Source organism: Harpegnathos saltator, unplaced genomic scaffold (assembly GCF_003227715.2).
Source record: "Harpegnathos saltator strain DR-91 unplaced genomic scaffold, Hsal_v8.6 scaffold202, whole genome shotgun sequence".
In the NCBI taxonomy this organism is placed as follows: domain Eukaryota; kingdom Metazoa; phylum Arthropoda; class Insecta; order Hymenoptera; family Formicidae; genus Harpegnathos; species Harpegnathos saltator.
This window is the reverse complement of record NW_020229987.1, coordinates 550,648-573,825: the sequence shown is the minus strand read 5'-3', so window position 1 is coordinate 573,825 and position 23,178 is coordinate 550,648. Positions and strand designations below refer to the sequence as shown.

Genomic DNA, 23,178 nt, shown 5'->3' with positions numbered 1-23,178 from the left:
TTAAATCAGGGGTTCCCAAACTTTCAAATCTCGCGCTTCGTTCGACACTCTGGAGGCGCCCGTCCCTCCCACCCCCTCTTGTCTGCCTCTCCTCCCTTTAGCAAAAATTCAACAAGAAATTAACATTCCAACTCGGAGGAAACTGTCATTCTCTGTCCCGTCAGATCCGCCGAGCTTTTCCCGAGTTTTACGAAGCAATTTCTTACCTCTGCACGCGCGTTACCTCGAGATAAATTATTAGGACGTGATCAACATTTTTGCCAAGACTTACTGTTTAATTCATGAGATGAATTAGTTTCGTAACATTACACGGATATTAAAACGAGACTTCTGAGCAAGAGGCAAATTTAAGTGCTTGCAATGTGCGACTCAAAGTTTAATCATCACGATTTTCCCTCCTTTTGTCAATCAGACTGAGTCTGAGAACCGATGCTTTTGAATTTCGACATTGCAATTTCGATATTTGCCTTTCGTTGCCTCGCATAGGCCGATAGGTACCGTGATTATTGTCATGAATAATATCGCTTATTGATGCCCGTATGAATCGAGTTACGTAATAATGAAAGGTCAAGTTATATAATAAAGGAGGACTCGAGTGTGTCGCATGTTTTCGTTATCCGTGTATTCGTGATAAACGCTATCGTTATATCGTAATTTCTATCCCCTCTCTCTCTCTCTCTCTCTCTCTCTCTCTCTCTCTCTCTCTCTCTCTGCCGCGGCACCTTCGATAAATGGAATTGGTCGACGCGGATACGCGGGATCGCCTCTTCCTACTGCGACCAAATTCGCTGCCAAAAGAGAGCGAGGGAGAAACTCAAGTTATCGTTCATTATAATGCCGAAATTGCGGATCCGAGCTCGTCGCGCGCGCCTCGAAAAAACGCGACGAAACGGCGGGAGAGATATTGTTACTCACATTTGCGACTGAGGCTTCGCATCGGATTTCTTTCTTTTCTTCGTAATGCTGCCAGTAATCGCACTCATTTTGACCCACAACTGCGGGTCTTGCAGTTCACACGGGCCAGGCCTGCAACACAAGAATAAAATTCGCCTTTACAACAGCATTGAACGTGTCGAGAAGTAAGAATATCGTCGGATCACAACAGTTTCGACTGAATCGAAACGCAGCCGTGCGTTTCAAGCGCGACTCTAACGATGTGTTCGCGCCGTGTTTGTGAAGTCAAACAACGTTTAGAGACACGTGTACACAGAAATTGGCTTACATTGTCAAAGCGCACAAATACGAGTACCTACACACGTCCGATAAGATTTGAGTATGTATAACCGGAAAATGGGAGGAAAATTTTCTTCGCTCCCACGCTTCTAATGCGACTTCCCTAAAATCGGCTTCCGGATGTCGGCACCGAGATAAGACTGATAGCGCAATAATCCTCGGTACCAGATTAGTGTCGAACGAAAAAAGTTGAAGCATATCGATATCGTGAAGCAACGATAATGCTGCCCGAGATATCTCTCGAGATTTTGTACGCTTCGTTATTTCTAACGAAGATAACTTCCACGAAATTTTATCTCGTCCCGAAGACGAACAGTCTTCGAATAATCTGCTCGTGTTCAACTAATTTGCTACACGTGGACGAAAGATGCGCGTGCGGCCTTCCACACTCTCCTCTCTCCCTCCCGCCGCCGCCCCCTCTCTCTCTTTCGTTTTTTCCTTCCAATGCTCTCCTTCTCCCATGAGTGTATCCAGATTCTTCATCATGTTATATACACACACACACACACACAGACACACATTCGCGGCGGAGCACAGAGACGCGCACGTCAGACGCCACTGACATTTCTCTCCTGCTTTTCATATTGCCGCGGCTCGTTTACTTCGAATCGATGGAAGCTCCTCCGAGACGGAGCACATTACGCTCGGCAAACGGAGTCGATAAAAAGGACTTTGCGAGCAGTGAGCCCCCGGCATTATTGAAAGGGAATTGACGACGGGGCACCCGCGCGTGCTATCGACAAAGCACACCGTCCGGAGAAATTGGCGAGTGTCGAATTGCTCGAACGACGATCGAAGACAATACGACTTGCCCGCTTGCGAGAGTACCGGTTTTACGAAAATAATTCCCCACAACTGCTGGAAACATTTCGAGGCGGAATTGACCTCGACGCGTCAAACGACTCGTCGTCGTAGCCAAAACTCGAAATTACATCCCGCGCCGAAAAGGACTCGCGAGTCGTCCGAATCCCTGTCGCCGCGCGGAAGAACGAAGAACTCTCGTTCGCACGCAATATAATCTCGACTTTATATATATTTGAAAGACACAATGGTGTACACAGCAAAGAATCCTCACAGGGTGTCGCGAAACGCGTCCGAGACGTGGACACGGCTTCGTCGCGCGCGCTTTTCACGTATTTCCCAAACGCCTCCCGGCCAAACTCCCGCGCGGCTCACGGCGTGGAGAAAACCTTCCTTGTCGCGCGCGGCATCATTCTCTCTTTCCGCATCAAAATCGGATTCACCGGCTAGCGCTCGCTATAAATACACGCGGCGCAAGAGCGACTCGAAATAATGCCTCGGACTAACCGCGGCGTAATGCAGCGTGCGATTCCTTGAGATCGACGTTTTTTTCTGCCTCTCTCTCTCTCTCTCTCTCTCTCTCTCTCTCTCTCTCTCTCTCTCTCTTCTTTCCCTGCGCCGGTAAGTTTATCACCGCGCGAACGGCGCGGTGAGGCCTCCCTTCGCCCTTTGTGTACGCCTTTTCGGTTCGTTTCCCCCGAATCGATAAAATTCCTTTATGGCGACACACGCTGGCAGCGTTATAATAAACCGGGGAACCGGCCGCTAACGAAGTGCCTAAAGATAATACCCGCGCGCGCAATAATAATAAATGCTACAAAGTCCTACGGGCTATGTGCGTGTGTGTGTACCGGAAGTTAACGTGTGTCCTACACAGAACGCATCCCCGCGCGTTGAACTATCGTGACTCTCGCGAGTCGCTAAATCTCTCGTTATCGAGCAACGCGGCAATTAAATCGCTCGACTCGGACGCCGTCGTTGAAACAGAAAGGCCCGATCCGTCCCGCCGAGCTCTCGCAGTCGCGCTCCTACGGAGAGAATCCTCCTTTGACTCTTCGTCGTCGACCGCGGCAACGTACGAACTGCGCGCCGCGCGACGACGGCCTCCGTCGTCATTGAAATAACGAGCCCGCTTCAGTCCGCTTTGTCTTATTGCCCGCGACTGGAAGATCATAGGTAATTCTAGGACACTCTGTATACATGTCAAGCGGAGCAAACAGAGTCACACATTGTGTCTCGTATCAAGGCGCTCGTCTGAGATAATAGCTCACGCAGCTTTATACGCGAAATTGCTTGTTTGCCCCGCTTCGCGCAATTGCGATACGCGTGGATCCCGCGCGGGAGTCCTGCGGCGCGCGCGGACCCGCGACCGAACAGCTGATCCTCGCGCGCGTGCGATCCTACAGTACGCGAATTGCAAAATTGCGCGTGGCTTTCGCGAGCGATAATAAGAGCGACGAGCATGATACACACACGTGGCGCGATTCGTTCCGTCCCGTAAAGTGGCCACGAGATGAACAGCGCACTCGAGCGAGCGCGTTACACCCGCTCGACGACTCTCCTCATCGTCATCGTCGCCCGTTAATTTATCGGCGTACCGATAACGTAATTAACGAGTCGTAAAGTGCTCGGCTTGCTGCGTCATAAATCAGACGCGTTACGTCACACATTTCTCAGCCGTAAACGCGCTCTCGAATCCCGCGAGGAATAACGAGAGCGTTCTTCCGCGATTGAATTCCGCGTGTCCTCGTCGTTTCGTTGCGAGCGAGCCGAAGGAAGGCAAGTCGCGCGTGCTTAGTGACAACTCGAGTGTGCGTTATGTAGCACGACGTCTCTTTGTGTACTTTGCACCGCTTTTGACGAATATGATAATCTTAAGATTTCCTCTTATCATTCCCCTGCCTCGTTTATCTCGAGGAAAGACCGTGAGACGCGCTAGAACCGATTTTCTTTCTTTCTTTTTTTTTTTTTTTTATTTAAGGAGTGGGGTTCCATTTTATCCGACCGGCGACAAAACGGCGATCGCCTTGCGGAATTGAATTTTCGCAGAGACGAACACGCGCTCGCGCCAAGAGGCGTGAAAAATTTAGTCGCGGGCTGTGACAACTTTTGAAATCCCGCACGGCGGCGACTCTATCGCGCGTCTACGAAACACATTTATTTTTCTTTAACGCCGCGTTCCCGCTCTGAATGCCCGATTTGTGCGCTTTAACAAAATTTAATTCACGCTTCGATCGCCAAAAGACGCACGCGCACACGTAGTGTTGGATATTAAAAAAAAAAAAATAACAAAAGCAGAAACACGAGAAAAACGGCAAAGCGACGCCGAAATAACGTCAGCTTCGAAATTGCGGTAAAGAAAAATATTGCCGCGCGCTCTCTCTCTCTCTCTCTTCTTCTCTCTCCCCCTTATTCCTTCCCCGGCCGGACGGACGAAGTTGTGGAAAACGTATAATTTTACACCAAGAGGCGTGCATAGAATGATCAACGTCGGATCGCATTATCGGCGCAGTACAAGCGCGAGGAGAAAAAGAAGGATAATACGCCGTTGCACGCGACGTCACGTCTGAGCGACTGTTAAACTCGAAAAATCGACGATAACTCGCGCACAGACGATCCTTACGTCACTTTATAATCGGTTTCGGATTTCGGCACGGCGCGACAAAAAATCGGACGAGGGAATCGTAAATGTCCGCGCATAAAATACTGCAATTTAAAGCTCGTTAGCTGGTAAGCAACAACCGATTCGGCCGAGCGCATTTAATGCGCGCGCGCGCGCGCGCGTGTGTGTGTGTACGTACGCATGTGTTTAAGAGACAGCAGAATCGTACACGGTGTCGTGTACGAAAAAAAGAAGGAAAAAGTCACCTCGACGAATTCGGCATCGGGGATACAATATGCACGTACGATCTGTCTCCGTTAATTATCGCCAGCAGTCGCGTAAAATTTTAACGGCGGATTCGTCGGCCGTTTTCGCAATCGACTTTTCTCGAGTGAAATTAATTCGGCAATCGTCCCGGCGGGGACTCGTCGACGAAAAAGACCGAGAAAATCCCTGGCAAATCGACGACCGGGCGAAGCCCGGAGAATCATGACGCTGCATATGCGAGATCGAGGCGTTAGTAATTAGTGAATACTACTCGCGCGGGGCGTTGCTCGATTGCTTAATTAATGCGGCACTCGCTAATCCCTCGGTCAATGACGCGTGCGATTTTTGCGGGTACGACACTCTTCCGCCTGAATCTGATCGAAAACAAAAAAAAAAATAGCTGGGAAAATGATTCGCGCACGCGCACACGTGTAATGCATCACAGAAGTTGTTTGAGATCCGCCGCGAGTGCCACTGATCTCCTTAATGAGAATTTAATTACGAGCAATATCGAATTACACGCGCAACGACGTCAGATTATCGACGATTACTTGAGACGTCTTAAAAGTAATTGCCGCTCAAGGTAATATCGTCGTGTATAATTAACGCGAAATTATCATCCGCTGCTCGGCGATTAAAATCGACACGCACGAAGAAAAAGAAAAAATTTGTGAATATCAAACTTTCGCGAGAAACAGCGCTGTCCGCGCCATCGTTTCTTCCTCCTCTCATTTCTCGCGGTGTGTATTCCTTTATCGTATCGAAGCGAAAGCGCATTTCAAATTCGATAAGTCGCGCCGAATCGCGGAGGTACGCGAGATAGCGTTATTATCTCAAGAAAACAAAGTCACAATGACACGACCGTCCTAATTCTCTTGACCCAGAATCGTCAAGAACGGCGCGTCCCGCTCGATCTAACGTTAAAAAAAGCATGAAAGAAAAAAATAGATCAGATCGAGACGCGCGTTTCGTCGCGGTGACCGCGCGAGACGTTCTCTCTACGAGAGCGAAAAATCATGTCACCGGGCTGGAGCCGAGAGAAGGAGAGAGAGAGAGAGAGAGAGAGAGAGAGAGAGAGAGAGAGAGAGAGAGAGAAGATACGATTACATAGGAAAATCCGAGATGAGGCAGACATGAATGTACCGATACTGCGACGGCGGTGTATGTCACCAACGTCGCGCGCGAAGCGATTTCGCTATCTCCAAAGTATACAATCGCGCGAGATGAGCACAACGCGACGTAAAGTCGGTTGTCGTCGTTTTTACGACGTAGAACAAGCAGTCGCTCAACGAGTTATTATCATGTGAGCATCGTTTGAATTAACGAAGCGGCTATTAACGATCGGTCGGTCGGCCGATCAATCGATTCGAGCGCTCGAGACGACGCTATAATTCGGAAATTACGCGAACGTCTCTCGACGATTCGACCACAAGCGGAAGGGGCAAGGCGAGAGGGAGAGGGGAGGGGGAGATAGATAGAGAGAGAGAGAGAGAGAGAGAGAGAACAGCGATCGTAAAGCAGCGTGACTGTGGTGTGTCCACCTTCTTGTCTTTCGTCCGGGACAAACGTTAAAAATAATGTCTCGCGTTCGCGCACGCTTGGCGTTATAATTTCGTATTATTAGTCCCGCTCGAGCGACGAGTGGTCGCGCTTCGCGCGCGCGCGCGCGTGCGCACGCTCGTTCGCTCTCTTTCTCTCTCGCTCGCTCTTAACGCGATAAACGCGCAATAATGCAACATTCGGGGACGTGGCGATGGATCGAAAGTTCGACCTTGAACCGCCTTGATAGAATAATCGGACATTTTGGTAGGAGCCGGACCGGCTGAGCTCGGGCCGACGACGTCACGCTGCTTCGCGCCGCCAAGCGGCCGGGGAAGACGCCGACGACGTGCGATGCACCGATCGAGAGAGAATTACAGGCCTAAACGACAATTCGTCCGTCCGTTCGAATGAGAATATTCGCGGCGAAGGGACAGGAAGGAAAAGGGGCGGAGGAGGAAGAGGGCGATGAGGGAAGAAGTGCGAAGTGGACGACAAATAATCCGCCCGCGACGACTATTTACGTGTTACGTCTTGACGGTGAGCGCGCGGAGATCTCTCTCTCTCTCTCTCTCTCTCTCTCTCTCGAGGGAACGGACGTTAATTGTTAGAGAACAGTTCGCCGACGGGTGTGTACGGGGGGGTTTTTTTTTTATTGCAGCACATCTTATTATATCTGAGCGCGTGTGCTTGATCTCGTGGTCTATTACGAGCAATCTCGCGTCGCGAAAAGTTGTGACGTGAAATGAAATTCATTCGGAGAGGCTCGTTAAGATATAATGTAACGACGAGGCGATGGCGTTCCGTAGGTCGATAAGAAGCCGCCGCCGTGTAAAGGGAGAAATCTGTTACTCTTTCCGCTCGAGCAGCAGGTGCGTAATCGTAATTTCGCAAGTTCTACTTTCGCGCTTGCGACGACGGAGGGACGCGAGGCCGCTCTCGTTTTATCACGTCGCGCGCGCGTTAGCGCGTTCTCGTCGGCGGCGGTGGCGGCGGCTCTCGCCGGAGTCGCCGATCCGGGGCTTTTGCCGGAGAGCTTACCGCGCGTTCCGCTTCTCCATCATCGAAGGAGATCTCTTCCTGCCTTTTTACTCAACGACTGACACTAATTCCCCGGCGCGGCGTCGCGATCGCACAAACGTCTCTTAAACTCGGGCGAAAGTCGAGTCCGATTCCACGGGATCCTCGATGCCGCACTCGAGACTCGGTCGCGACGATCCCTCTCGGTGGTCGGTCTCATGGCTGCGCTTCGAGGATTCGTGATATGCTTCAGGAGAATCCCGGCATCGTGGCGACGCTCAAAAGCTCAAATTCTCCAGGCGAAACTCATTATCTCGGACTCTCGCCGGTGCGCCGCGGATTCTCGGCGACGACGTCTATCGGCCGCCCGTGCTCTCTCGTTATCTTCTTCCCGCGAGAAGAATCCGCGACCTTCTAATCTCGCATTCGATTCACTTTGCGCGGCTCGCCTCAGCCGCTGGACGCTGAAGAAGTCCGACACACGTCCTACCAGCGTGTGTTAACGTGTCCGGTCACCGACGAACACACGGCCACCGTTCTCTCGCAGCCGTTCAAGATTCCAGATTTTTCCTCGACTTTCAGACGCGTCTCACACACACACACACACACACACGCGCGCGCATCCTCGATAAAGTCGTCCACTCGTAGCGCGACCGATATCACTCTCGCGAGGCACACTGGGAGTCTCTCTCACTCGAGAATTCGAGTGATCAGCCGAATCGGAGGAGACGCACAGAGTTCAGCCGGAAGATTCGCGAAGAAGCAGCCGCGACCGGGACAGATTCTCCGGAATTCACGAGATCGCACGCGAAGCGTGTGCGAGGACACACGGCTGGCCACGCGGGAACGCGGAGCGGAGGCGAGACGGAGACGATCCCGAAGACACGCACTCTTGTCGAAGCGCACACACTTTCGCCGGTCGATCGGCGAGAGGCTTCCTCTTAATTTCCGCGCAAACGCGCTCCTCGTTTTCCACTCGTCACTCTCTGCGAGTCACTCGCGCGCTTCGTCGGCGCACTTCATCCGCGCTCTTCTCTCCTCCTGTTTACTCCTTCTCCCTCTACCTCCCTCCTTCTGTCTCTCTCTCTCTCTCTCTTTCTCTCTCGCTCTCTCTCTCTCTCTCTCTCTCTCTCTCTCTCTGTCCTCGTCGCTCTCCGTGAGCGGACGAAGACGAAGACCGCTCTATTCGCGACTCTATCAGCGAGTGGCTGTCTTTCGCGCTAGCGAAAACGCACGCACGCACGCGCGCGATCTCTTTTCTTCTTCTGTCCTCTCTCTCTCTCTCTCTCTTGATAGTCGAGTCGAGTCGAGGCGCGGTGCCGAGACTCTCGCGCTTCTGCCGACGTCACCACTTATCGCGTAGGAAAGCACCTTGCATCACGAGCGGCGTGTATCCACGCAGCCGTCACCCAGTTGTCACGAAGCACCTTCCCCCCCCTGCTCCGCTACCTCTACCTCTACCTCCACTTCCACCTCCTCCTCCACCACGAGAACTCCTGCTCCTCTCCGTCCCCCCTCCTGCTGCGTCGTCTAGAGCTTATGCTCCCCCTTCTCTTGATCGTTCGCGATCTTCCTCGCTCTGCCTGCCTATCCCGCGTCGCCTAGACCACTTCTCTCTCCTCTTCTCCCCCTCCTAGTCGTCTACGGTGCCCACTAACCAACAGCGTGCGCGTGTGTGTAAATGCGAAAATGTGCGTATGAATGTGTGCGTCCGTGTGAGCCGTTACTTGCACGCACACGCGGGCGCGCCGGCGGTTCGCAATCGACATACGGTAAATGTGGCGAAATTTTTCTTTAACCCAGTTGGCCGCGGCGATTTTTAGAGCTTGCTCTCGTGCAACGAATCCAGCTGTCGTAAGTCATCCCTCTTCTCGCGATCTCTCCTCTTCTTCATTTCCTCGCAACTCCGCTTCGCAACGTTCTTCTTCCTCTCGATTATATTCATTTCTTCTTCTTCTTCTTCTTCTTCTTCTTCTCCCCGGTCTATCGCCGTTCGCCGTTCAAATTAAGCCGTCATTTCGCAACGCGATTTCAGACGCTCCAATCAGACTGCCGTCGCATTCGCGCGTTCCCCTCTCCGCCCCTCGTCGGCCGAAAGAATTTGGAGCCTAGCTCGCGCTGCTCGCCGAGGCCGAAAAGACCGACGCGCGGATCCGACTCGCACGCGCCGAATACGCAGGATGGACGCGCAGGATGGAGGCGAGGCGCAGGTAAGCTAGGCACCTTGTGCGTGAACGCACCTGTGTGCGTCGCCGTGTTTGCTCGTAACTACTGGCCGCGGCGAGCGTGCGCGCGCTTCGCGACGGTGGAGGTTGTTACCTAGGTGGGCTAAAAAGAGCGTGGCTCTCGGGTGTCTCGTAACTTGTCCGAAATTCAAGCCGAATCCCTCTCCTGCGTGTGAACCGATTTCCAAAAGGACGAGACGCGCGGGGATGTCTTCCCTTCGATAGCCCGGAACTTATAGCTAACTCCGGTTATTAAGGGGTAACATCTGAGTGAACGCCTGAAGACACAGAGTAAGTTTGGGAATTTTTTGTGGTTAAATAACAACATAGATGGAAAATTGGTTTGAAGGCCTCCACAACGTGCATACCTTGAACTACACAAAACAATTTTTTGTTATTATTTTGCCTCAAGATGGCGGCGCTCTGAAGCTCTCCAAGTAAAAGCGCATTTTTCTCATGGGTCCGCGCGGCTTGCAGCAGAAATGCCGTAGCACCTTCAAAAAGGACAAAAAGGCAAAATCTTTGTTAATCTACATTGAATTTGCCAGAGAAGTACATGTACGTAAAATGTTGAAATATTGATTCTTGTAGAAATGGTGTGAACTTTAGGAAAAAAGTTTCAGTTTTATCCAAGAAATATTTAAAATAACAAAAGTTTCAAGCCGATCGTAAAAAAACATGTGTACTTCTCTGGAGACTTTAATTTAGCAGCTACTGTAAAAATTTCGAGTGGACCGGATGAAATTTGTTAAAGTTCTGCTGCAAGCCAATTCGAAAAACGTACTTGGAGAGCTTCTCAGCGCCGCCGCCATCTTGAGGCAAAATAATAACAAAAAATTATTTTGTGTAGTTCAAGGTGTGCACGTTAGAGGCCTTCAAACCAATTTTCCATCTATGTTGTTATTTAACTACTAAAAATTCCCAAACTTACTCTGTGTTTTCAGACCTTCATTCAGATATTACACCTTAAGGGGAGATGAGGAGAGACAGATAGATAGATAGATAGATAGATAGATAGAGAGAGAAAGAGAGAGAGAGAGAGAGAGAGAGAGAGAGAGAGAGAGAGAGAGAGAGAGAGAGAGAGAGAGAGAGAGAGAGAGACGTATCCAGGATGGCGCAGCGATGACAGAGGGAGAAATTCAACATGTCGTCGCTGTTAGGCGCGGACTTGATAGCACTGATAGTTGAAATTGTTCGGCAAATAAGGGACGCACCACATCTCCGTGCAACAGAGTTACATACGAGGGCAAGGAAAGAAACAATCGATAGCTTCAAGTATGCCGAACGCGGGGGAGCACCCGTGGAAATCATAGGGAGCGAGCGAGGTGGCACCGACAGACCCGATAGCATCGCGACGTTTGCGGAACGAGCTGGTGCTTCGTCCCAATTTGCAGGGAAAAAACTGTTCCACAATCACGTTTCTGTGACCGCGGCGAATTCCCTCCACCCGCCTCCTCACATATCGGCCTTAAACGCAAAACACCCCCGCGGTCACCGCGCGAGCGCCAAAGCGAAGCGTAGAGCGCGCGCGTCCGAGCTATTCGACTCCTTCTCGCTTGCAATCGTCCTTGACACACTTCCACTCTCGCCCGTCCCGCGCTCCGAATCGATGCGATCGCGGAAGTTACGCGCGCAATAGCCGCCGCTCTTATCCCCTCGTACAGGGTGTCCCAAAATCCACCGTGGCGCACCAGCATCTCGCGTTGTGTCTCGCGCTGCAAGCCGGGTCCTCGAAACCTTTATTTTGGAAGCCGCCTGGTCATTCGATACTTCGCTTCCGGGCCGGGACCGCATATCCGGATAGGTATAGATACTTTTTAAGCGCGACGGACATCGTAGGGACCAGCAGCTCCTAGATCATAGACACTCTCGATAACAATTACCGAATTTCCTGTCGATGAAATTAATAATAAAAAAGAAAAAAAAATAAAAAAGAAACGTCTGACTGTTGAGTTATCGCTCTTCAGGACAACACTAGTCCTGTCCCTCCTCTCTGAGAAAAAAAAAGACCTCGTCACAGAGTCCCGACTGGAAGCATTTCGTCCTCAACGTTGAACGTCACATCGCGACGCACTCATAAGGGCGTCTGCGATCCTCGCTAGATTTCACCCCCTGGGGAGGGACGATCGATACTTTTCGCGAGTTACCAGCGAGATATGAGAGAAAGGCACATGAGTTTTTTTCTCAAAAGTCGCACCCCGTCCGGGAAACTTCAGCGGAGGAAGTTTTCGACAGAGAGAGAGAGAGAGAGAGAGAGAGAGAGAGAGAGAGATAGCGCGATCTATCTGGCCTCTCAACTGCGGAACTTGCCGCACGCAGGGGAGAGAGAGAGAGAGAGAGACCGATGCTGAACGCGGAGCAACGGCGGCGTTCTCGACGGAAATATCCGCGTTGCGCCAAACGCGTATCTATAATGCACGTGTGTGCTCGACGTGTTCCTCGTGCACGACGTCGGACGTCGCTCGCATTGACATCTCGGAGAGGCTGGCGTTCCGTCCGTTACTTCGCACACTTCGACATGCTCTACAGTCCGCCCTACAATAACCTCCTCCTTCTCCTCCACCGCGACACTGTGCGCTCGCTCTCTCCTTCTTTCTCTCCCTCTCATTCGCTCGCGCTCAAGTAACTTTCATTCAAACAGCAACATTAAATAAAGAAGAAAAGCAATCACCGTCTACTCCCAGCGTACTCGACGCTCCGTACTCCCGCATTTCCACACCGAGCAGCCCCGGTGGTATCATCAACATCATCATTATCATCATCATCATCATCATCATCATCATCATCATCATCATCGTCATCTTGCAGTCGATCCCTCCTCGCGAGACGATTTCCCTACACACGCACGCACGCACGCACGCACCGAGAGTGACACGCACGTAAAGAGCCGAGACGACGACACTCTCGCGTCTTTCTCTTGCTGTCCGTTTCCCGCGGTGCCATCGGAAAGACGGCCGAGGACGCCTTCATCGAGGCGCACGACGACAACAACGACGACGACGACGACGACGAAGAACAAGAAGAGGCAGGACGACGAGAGACCAGCAGACGCGGACACCGACGCGAAGCGGAGCGGAGCAGAGCGGAGCGGCACGGCGCGACGCGGCGTGGCCCGCTCCTCCGACTTGGCGCGGCCGAGTATCGCTTGTGGGTCGAGACTCGTATATGCGGGACCTGTACCCCGCGTGTAATATAGGTCAGTGGGCCAGGGCGATCGCGGCAACGCGGACGTGCGCGCCGCGCCGCGCCGCGTCGTGCCGCGCGCGCAACGCGCGCGTTCGAGCCGCTGCTCGCTCGCTCTCTGCTGACCGACCTGCCGCTGCCGCCGCCACCTCCTCCTCCTCCTCCTGCTCCTCCTCCTCTTCGTCCTCCACCACCACCTCTTCTCTCTCTCTCTCTCTCTTTCTCTCTCTCTCTCTCTCTCTCTCTCTCTCTCTCTCGGACTCCACCGCCGCCGCCGCGCGATCTACCCGCCGCGGGACTTTGCATCGCATCGCACGTCACGAGTATAGGGCTGTGCCGTCTTGCTGAAGAGGGAGTCGTGAAAGTTTGGCCCTTTGCAGACGCGGAAGGGCCGCCCGGGAAGGGTTGCCTCTTCCTCACCGCGACGGCCGCGCGTGGAACGTCGTGTCGACGGGCGAGCCTCGCGACAGCGGCGTCTCCCGACGCAGTAAGTTGATAGATTGCGAATGCGCGGCTGATCAAATTGGCCGTTTCGGGGAAGGGGGGATAAATGATCGCGCGGAAGATCGAGCATGACGAATGAGAGCCCCACGTGAAAACGCCCGCTTGGTAGATCTTTTTCCGGAGCTGGGTGGCATTACGGTTTCCGGAGGAAATAATTGATTGCGCCGCCCTTTGGGCTACGTGTGATTATATATAGAAGATGGAGAGCGGCCGAATGGGGTGTACGTAGAGAAAGAGAGAAAATATGTGTGTGTGTGTGTGTGAGAGAGAGAGAGAGAGAGGTCTCCCACACTGATAGAAAAATATAGTTGAATTAACTATAATCTCACTATATTTTATAGCTCATTTTGGCGCCAACCATATTTTTATAGTTCGTGGAACCTGCATGATATAGTAGAATAAACACAAATATATAGTCAATGATTGTCTTAAATAATTGTTTACTTACTTTTACCACATGTATGGTAATTTCTTATTCACAAATATAATGAGATTTAATATTCACATAGTTACATCTGTCATCATTTAGCAAATATTCTGGTAATATTGACTATATAAAAGAGTTACTTTATCTACCATTTTATATTTGTATCCATACAATAATTTTAGTTTAACTTACTATAATTCTTAGTAAAAATATATGGTTGGTTATACTATATGCCTATACCGTAATTATTACCGATATTATGGTAATACTTACTATAAATATAATATTTCGGACTATAATTTAATTACTACAGTTACTATATCGTTATAGTTCCAAATATCATATATTTTTCTCTCAGTGCAGAGCCGCGTTTTGCACGTCATTGTCGAGTCACATTTCATATCGAGAGAGAGAACGATGCTTTTATATGCGCGTTTAAAACCCTTCGATACTCCCTGTGATATCCCGATGAATATTGATGCCGCCATTGGTACCATTTCCACAAACATCGATATATTGCTCCTTCGCTGCAAAATTATCTTTCGCTTTTCGGCGCAGCCATATCGCACGCGACGCTCCGTCCGAGTTAATATCGAAGAATTGTTATCAAACAAACTTCCGTTTGTCTTCCGTAAAATCCCTCCAAGCGCGCTCTCCTATCTCCTTCTTATCTGTTTTCTTCCTTTCTCTCTCTCTCTCTCTCTCTCTCTCTCTCTCTCTCTCTCTCTCGCTAATGCGATATTCGCGGAAACTAATCGGACAAATTACCGGCCATTTAGCTAAAGATCCGCAATTTACGCGGTAATCGTAGAAAACTACAACAAGCGCGCCCTCGGTGCGCGTATAAAAATATATTATTGGAAATGAGGCAAGCCTCATTAGAGTCTCTGATCGATAAGCTGACTAGCGTAAAAAAAAAAAAAAAAAAAAAGTATAATCGAAGGTTAATTCTAAGGGATTTCTCGCACGATTTGCATTTTATTCTTACCTCGCTCGCGTTGCGTACAGTCACTTCACGCGAATTTACGATGTTTTACCGCGTCAACGAGTGATAGCCGAACGAACGAGTGAGGAAACAGAAGCTATATACATTTACCGCGCCGAGAGTCGCGAGATGTAAAAGACGAGTGCGAGCCGTGCGTTCGAAAAACATGCCTCGAAGAAGCGGGTTAATACCGGGTCCGTGCACGCTCCTAAACGCCACGAATGCCGTTTTGTTTTTAATAATGTCCCACTCGGCGCGCACTTTGTCCGCCAAGAAACCGCGGAAAATTTAATTTCATCGTCTCGGCGGAATAAATGAAGGACATGAATAGCAAGTGGCCAGCATCCGAACGACTTAAGTATTTCCAGCGGTGAAGTCTCGCGGCGGACGAGAGAGAGAGAGAGAGAGAGAGCAGCGACGCGGTGACGTAGCTATAATCCGACAGAGGGGGAGGGCGAAATGCGCAATATCGCACATAACGCCCACGCGAACGTGAAATTAATATCGATAACCGAAACGACGCGCGTAAAGTACGCCTTCGTTGTCGCGGTTTCGTCGCGCGAGCAACCGGCGGGTAAAGATCCGCGCGAAATAAAAAGACGCGGCGTATAAATTTCGCAGCGAAAGAGAGCGCGAAAGGGAAAACGCGTCGTTTAATATCGGCGTGTCTGTATTTCTCGTCGGCGACACTTTTGGGACACCGCGTACATGGAGAACGCAGAGCTCGTGCGCGCGCGCCTCATAGCGACGACAACACCTCGCACTTTCACGAGCGAACACCTGTTCAACGTGGCGATCAAACACACTGAGATATCGCGTATCAATTGCGAGGATCGACTGGGAATACTCGCCAAGATCGACGCCCCGACTTATCCGCGATACGCCGCGAGGTGACACGCGCCGTTTTTATCTGTCGCGCTATTTACACTCGCGGAGAAACGGGACGTGCGAAGTGCAGGTCGTCTCGCGAAAAATCGTCTGCGAGAGGGGACTTTCGTCGACACAGTTGATGATTCGCGAATAAATAAACCCATTAAACTGAATTTTTTTTTACAATTACAGAAGGCAGAAGGGAAATTATCAAGAGCGAGGCATAGCATGTTAATGAGAGAACGTTATCAAAAAATTGCGCGCGTGAATGAAATTTCGGAACGATTCGAAAAAATTGATTTCTCAAAGAGTCATCCTTTTCCTGCAAAATTTCTCCTGCACTTCATTCTTAAGCTAACTTACGACTTAAATACTTCTTCCGTCTGTTCGAGCTACGCTCGAGAAGAGACCCGGTCGTGCTCGTTAAGGGAGGAATTACATGCGGAAGGTCGTTTTCAAGATTATATTTACTATATTTACTACATTTACAAATTTTCTTAACAGAAACGGTGTAAGATCAATGGACTTGAAATTTTCACAGTATATTCTCATGAATGTCCAAAGTATAAAATAAATTTTACTAAATCACAAGAACCGATCCAATTTGTAATTATAAATAAAAATGCAGTTATCTGTTTGTGAGCTCTATGTTTGCTGTCGACACATAATTGCGTGCCTCTCTTACTACTCTGAAACCCAAACCTAAGAAAGATTTTTTAAATATACGGTTGCCATTATAGCCATTATAACCAAATAAAGGCAGTAAAGCCAAGTTTGGAAAAATAATGACTGCACACAAAAAAAAAAGTATCGAAAATGAAACTTTTTTCAGCTTGTAATCATGTTTAAAAAAATGAATGAAATACAATATAACTGTGCTCAAGATAGAGGCGAAGAAAACTACACGTCTATTGTATACGGTGTAAAAATTTCAAGTTATTCGATTCGATAGTTTTCGCGTAATCGTGCCGACAGCTTAGGAGTAGGATGATGTTTCCAGATAAACGCGTTTAAAGTTTTATCCATATTTCCCATATAGATGGTAACAAATTTATTTTATACTTTGAACATTAATGAATACACCGTGAAAATTTCAAGTCCATCCAAGTCCCACCGTTGCTCTTAAAAAAATTCACAAAAATAACCTTGAGAACTGCCTGCTGCTCCGTATATAATCCCCCCTCCCCTCCCCTTGAACGTCGCGTGCGGCTCCAGTACATCTGAGCGGCGAAAGGTGCATACTGGCATCCCCGGAATTCTATTCACCGTCGCGTTGGGAAAATTTCCTTCTCGCGGGACGAGCCTTCCGTTCCTCGAAGAAAAGAATAATCTTGCGCGAGAACACGGATCGCGCTAACTCCGAACATGAGCACGCGTTCGGAAATCTCCAAGTGGGGCGCGCACAGGAGTGTCCCTTTTCGTGATCCTCACGACGTTAAGGGGCGCGATTCGGCGGGCGGGAATGAAGGTACACGCTGTTGTTACTCGCGTGTCGGGTTACCTCGTAAATCCGAGAAGTTTCGCGATCTCGAATTGACGTGCACGAGGAGAGAACGGGGTGACGCGCGCGTGCGAAGTTAGGCGTTAATCTACTCGCGAATCGGAGTCAGTGGCGATCCGTAGAAGGCGATCGCGCATTTAAATTGGTCGAGGTCTCTCGGTTACGCTCGAGTAGTAACACACTTCCCTCGGCTCGGGTATGCAGCTGTAAACTGTTCTGCAGACGCGCGCGCGACCGCGCAACAACCACGGCCATCGACCAGAAGTTCCCTCCACCATTCTCGCGCGTACACGGTGTCGCGGAAGCAGCGACCTTTGGCTCTAACCGCGGACACGTACACTCTCTCTCTCTCTCTCTCTCTCTCTCTCTCTCTCTCTCTCTCTCTCTGCCCCTCCGATTCGACTTTGAATCGATTTTGTCACCAGCTGAAACGATTCCGACGATTCTTGCCACACGGACAATTGATTTTTAACGCGTTTCCCGCGCGTTTCATCGCGGAATCTTTCCCATTTCCGAATCACTGCGCCGCGATCTCAAGGATATCTTTTCACGAATCTCCCGAATAAATGTAAAGAAGAGACGACACCACCCTGCTGTTCTGTTGGTTATTTCGAGAATTTGTCAGGTCGAAGTTTCAGAAATTCCCATTTTTCCCTGACCATTTATTCTTAATCGCGATTTCGCTTGCGAAAAGCTCCAAAGATCCCGGATTCCCCTCGGGAAACAAAATGCCGCAACGTCAATTCTGGATTCATCGAGAGATCCGCGAAAGGACAGCCAGTAGGTTCGGGACACTGTGTATACACCTTTCGCCGTTCCGATCTTCCTACGGAGTTCAGGTTCACTCTCCGCATGCCCTCCTTTATCACCGGCGCGAGCGGGAGAAGGAAGGATCCTAAAATGCCGCGCATTTTTTTTTTGTTTCAGCCTTCGCGCGTCGCAGTTGTTGATTCACACCATCCGAGAAATAGAAAGTACGCTCGCGGACACAAGGCGAACACGGAGAGCCCCGCGCGCTCGGCTCGCAAATATCAGCGCTATTCTTAGTTTTATTTATCGCAATTGCGCGATACCGCTGTTGCGCAATGTTTTATGCAAAGGAAACAGGGGACCGCCCGTATTTTTACAGGGAACAATCCGAGAGAGCTTCGCAAGCGCCTTCCCTTTTTCGTACGTGCGCGCATATCGCGCGTTCGTTGCGCAACCACACAATCGGATTGTGCGCGATCCGCCGCTACTTCGCATCCTCTGTGGGATGCGAGTCGAGAGGATTGAACGTCGCCTGCGGCGTTTACTCGTTCTGTGTGTAACTAACCTTCTTCTGTTAATAACGGAATCAAACGTCCTTAGGTATCGATCTCTCCTCCTCCTCCTCCTCCTCCTCCTCCTCCTCCTCGTAACGCAACGCAATATTCGCAAATGCAATTCATGTTTCTACTTATTTCTTTCCTTCGCAATTTCACGAGGTCGCAACGTGAAAAGCGTTACCTACGTGAAATGAACTGAAAAACAATAAGATAAAAGAAGAATAAAGTACGATAAAATAAAAGCAATATCAAGTGAAGATTAGATAAATATAATTTTCTGTCTTACTTTTGTCGAGCTAACTTGTCACGTCCACGATGCGAAACAAAAATTACTAGCGCGAGGCTTCCCTGACATCCAGCCTACTCCCCAACTGAAGTTTGCTCACCCAAGAAGTAAAGTATTCTATTTGCGAAACGATTTTTCCCATAGTCTCATATTCTAAGCAAAGCCTTTCACAGAAAAAGGATTTCTCTTTCGACCGAGCGATTAAGGTGAAGCATTCGTCTAAAATTTATTAGATTTAAGATTTATTATTCCAACTGTCTTACTCTTATTTCAAGAGGATTTTCTCTTGTATCAAATTAATTTTCCTCTTATATGAAGAGGAATGTGTTGATTTGAATGTCGGCTTTTTTTGTTCAATCATGCTCTCAGACATGAACGAACCTCAGACATGAATGAAAAAACGACCATATGCTTATCGGTCAGGATATTTGGAACGCTTTTTAAAAAAGATATGTGTGTTGCTGTAACATATAACGAAGATAAGTTACTCATATTTGGTCAAATACAATTTATAATCTATTGCAAGAAGTTGAATAATAATACCCTTTCTTTTAACTATGTTTCGTACAATTGGTTATGATGAACATCTTTGTAGCTATGAAGTCCATAACAAAACTGATTGAAAATTTATTTGTCACGATAATTTTATTTCATTCGTGCCTACTTATTGTAGAACTGGAACCAGAAATACATCTATATATGTATTTGTTTTCGCTGTACATTATAATTTTTATATACTTTTATATACATTATAATACTTTATATACATTATAATACTTTTATATACATTATAATTTTATAAATAATTTTTTTCAAATTAACTGGTATAACCAGTAAGAATAAAGTACAGTAAAAATAAATAATAATCCTCTTAAAAAAGGATTAAGTAATCTGTGTAAAAACAAGAGGAAATTTACATTAAAATCAATAAAATTTGCATTATACATATATAACATATAATCCCTCCAACTTTAAGAATAATGTTTCTAATATTTTCCTCTTAATCTTAGAGGAATCCTCTCGAAGCTACATGTACGAATAAAATCCTCTAAAATTTATAGACGATTCCGCTCGTTCTGACGTTACTTTTTTTTGGGGTGCTCGTAAGCACACGAGTGCGCAATTTTTTTCGAACGCGCTTCGCGCAACGAAAGAAAGTCTTTCACGCTGGCACACATATCTCGCGGGCAACGGTACTATCCTGGTTTTCTCGCTCACCGGCTCGCGAGCGCATTCCCAACGAACGCCGGCCGATGCGCCGACGGATCTCCCACTGATCGAGGAACGATGATAATTTTGAAAGTGAATTCAGTTACCGGGTGAAAGCAGTCGCCGCGCGGCCGTGTGCCGTGGCGTGAACAGCGAACGTGACACGGTGACCAAATTCAGTCCTAAGCCTGAAAAAGCTCGACGACCAGAGCCGTGCAGAAGACGGGAAATTCAAGCACCGAGAGAGAGAGAGAGAGAGAGAGAGAGAGACGCATCGACGCTACGAAGGTAAAAGAGGCGCGCACCCTTCTCGATTCCCGATGGGGTTTGCTTGCGTCGTCGAGCGACGAAATTCGTGGTCGAGGTTACAAATCTCTCCCGTTTATCGGCTTCCACCGGTCGCCACGGTCGTTCCGGCGAGAGAAAGTTTCCGATTGTGTCGCCAGGCGAATACGGAGGAGCACTAAAGTCATCGCGTCGCGTTTATAATTTAAGGAATCGCCCACCTTCGTCGCTCTCGAGAGCACTGCGCGCGCGCGCGCACCCAGCCGGAAAATTAGAAATCGCGCTGCACTTATCGCGGCGGAAAAACAGCGCAATTTGAAAAACGCGCCGACGAAACGGAGGAAATATCGGTCAGTGTTCCCCCCTCCCCCCGCCGGTGTCGTCCGAGCCCAAGTGTGGCCGAGCGCGGACCGATTTCGAGTTTTGTTCTCTCGACGAGCAAGGATCGCGGTCAATGTCAATGCGAGATGAGAATCGAAATAGGCGCGCATTCAGCCGCTGCTGAATCGAGCGACGGGAGAATGCGAGAATTCAATGTGTCTCAACACCCACTCGATGCTGATGATGATGATGATCGTCGAGAGCAGTTGCGCTGCTACTCCCACGATCACTAATGGATCTTTAATTTCGTTTTGAACACTCGCGAGAGCGAGAGCGAGAGCGAGAGCGAGCGAGCGAGAGAGAGAGAGAGAGAGAGAAGAAAAAGGAGAAAGAAACGAAACAAGGAGCGAGATCTCTCCCCTTTGTCGACCAAATACAGACACGCGATCAATTTTGCTTTGCATATTTATGGCGAGAAGTATACTTCCTTTTTTTCTCGCCGTCGCGCCTTATCGAGGAAGCGAAAGAAATCGCACGACACCTCGAGCTCCCCTCCCTCTACTCTACCATAAGGAGTTAAAATATTGATGTTCCGCTTTCGTAAGTTAAAAATCTGGTCACCTCGAATGGCGCCGCCGCCGTTGTTCCGCGCCGCTACCGCGTCCTTCTGCCCTTTTATTAGGGATTCAGATCGCGTGCCCTTTGCATCGAAGAGCTCGTCCACCGATAAAACTCGCCGGCGATACGCCGCCGCGGTGATTGCGCAACGGATTTAATTCCCGACGAAATAATCCCGGAATACGAAACGAAGCGCGATCGTCCTCTCTTTCCTCTCTTCTCCCTCTTTTTTTCGTCCTTTTCCTTTTTCTCCTCCCGCTCCGAGCGGACTGTAACCTCGCGTTGATTTTGCAACGGCTCGAGAGCGCCCCTCGGACCTCTCCTTTACGGCGGACGTGTCTCGATGCTCGCACGAAATTTCGCCGCTTAATTGAATTTATTTTCAGTCTTTCAAATCGACGTCGCGGGATATTAAGTGAGATTAATGCTAATTACTTTCGCGACTTACGTCGGGGAGAGTTTCAATTATTCCACCAGCGAGAATAAATTTCGTTTTGTGCCCAAATCTCGTTCGTACGTAAACGTCTTCTCCTCCTCCCCCCCTCCCCGCGCTCCCGCCAAAATACCCTCATAATTTAATTCTAGCAATGTTTTTCTGGAGAGAAACCGAATGAAATTAATTATTTCAGAACCATTAGTTCGGTATCGAGGTGACGATATCGATAGTTCCCGCGTCGCGATCTACTTTTACACGAGATGTCTGAAATCTGCACTTGGGACTTCTCGGAGGATCAGAGCGCGAGAGCTTTGCAGAGGCGGTTCTTCTCTCCATCGCTCGTTGTTTTCTTTTTCTTTTTCTCTCTCTTTTTTTTTTTTTTTTTTTTTTTTACTTAAATAGCTGCACACCGACACGACGGTGCGGGGGCGAGGGTGTGTGCTTCCTAACGAAAATGGATTCCGCTGTTCAATATCTGTTGCCTCCCAGATCAGATGACGAAGATAAATCGCGTGGTCGTAGGTCTCTCAGAAGGACTCGCCGGCGAAATTGAAAGTGGAGCATGCCGGGACACGTGTTCGCACGTCGTGATCCATCAAGCGGAGATTTCAACGACGATACCGCGCCGCCGCTTTGGTTATTTTCGTGCCGCGAAATTGACTTCGAGGGGGTATTCGCCTTGTGATCCGTGAACAGAGAGAGAGAGAGAGAGAGAGAGAGAGAGAGAGAGAAAGAGAAGAAAATTCACGAGTCCGAGAAAAGCGATCGGACAAGAACGTTCGGGCCAAATCCGAGTAAAGCCCGCAGCTTACCGCGTGCAGTGCGAGGTAACGAGACGACCTTGTTTGTCCGACAGGGGCGATCTCGAGAACATCCGTTTTCCGAGCAAGAGGGACGAATCCTCTCCTCTTCTCTGGGGAAGGACCCTTCCGCTCGGCGAAGGATCATTCGTCCCGGGCGCGGACGCGACGACAAATTTAATAGCTCGCCATCAGCCACTTGGTGTGAAACGCGAAAAGGGTTCAGGAGAGATCAACAGGTCCCCCCCCTCGTGACAAATGGATCGCGCTTCGCGGCACTGCGCGCCTTAATCGAGTTACTCGATGGACGGCGGTCGCTGTCGCCGCGCGCGAACTTCAGCACCGCCAACTCCTATCGAGTGCGGCACTCCGACGTGGAGAGGAGAACTTACTCTCCGAAAGTGCGGTGGCGTATCTCAAAGTATAATGCGTCCTCGTCGTCCCTCCAAACAAGTAATTTCAAGCCGCTTCCCTCGTCCGACCTCGTTCCTGCCGCCCTGCGAGCTCTCTCTCCGCCGACAGTCTGACGCGCGTTGGACAGCGCTAATTTCATCAACAGGAAGAGGTGTCTCTCTCTCTCTCGCTCTCTCTCGGCCGAGAGAGAGGAAAAAAGTCGCGAGGAAGGATCGCACCGTCGCAGGTGCATTGTCACGAACACCTCCGCGATCTCGGCCTGGTTTTGTCCCCCTTCCTCATCGGCGCACCACGGCGCGTCGATGACGATGAGACACGGAGCGAAGCAGAGGAAGAGAAGGAGGA

The 23,178-nt window shown here is 49.5% G+C and overlaps 1 protein-coding gene across 10 annotated transcripts in view; it reads right to left on the bottom strand.

Moving 5' to 3' along the window:
- Nucleotides 1–23,178, bottom strand: part of LOC105186478 (nuclear receptor coactivator 3) — a 135,365-nt gene that overhangs the window by 36,619 nt on the left and 75,568 nt on the right. For 7 of the 10 annotated variants that reach the window (XM_011146720.3, XM_011146711.3, XM_011146719.3 and 4 more), the window contains one exon: nucleotides 916–1,026. In XM_011146720.3, the coding sequence (XP_011145022.2) occupies nucleotides 916–1,026 (111 nt within the window). Of the gene's footprint in view, nucleotides 1–915; nucleotides 1,027–7,483; nucleotides 8,515–12,358; nucleotides 12,459–18,472; nucleotides 18,494–23,178 lie in introns of those variants that run through there. The other 3 variants (XM_011146717.2, XM_025297984.1, XM_011146718.3) reach the window with 3 other exon arrangements.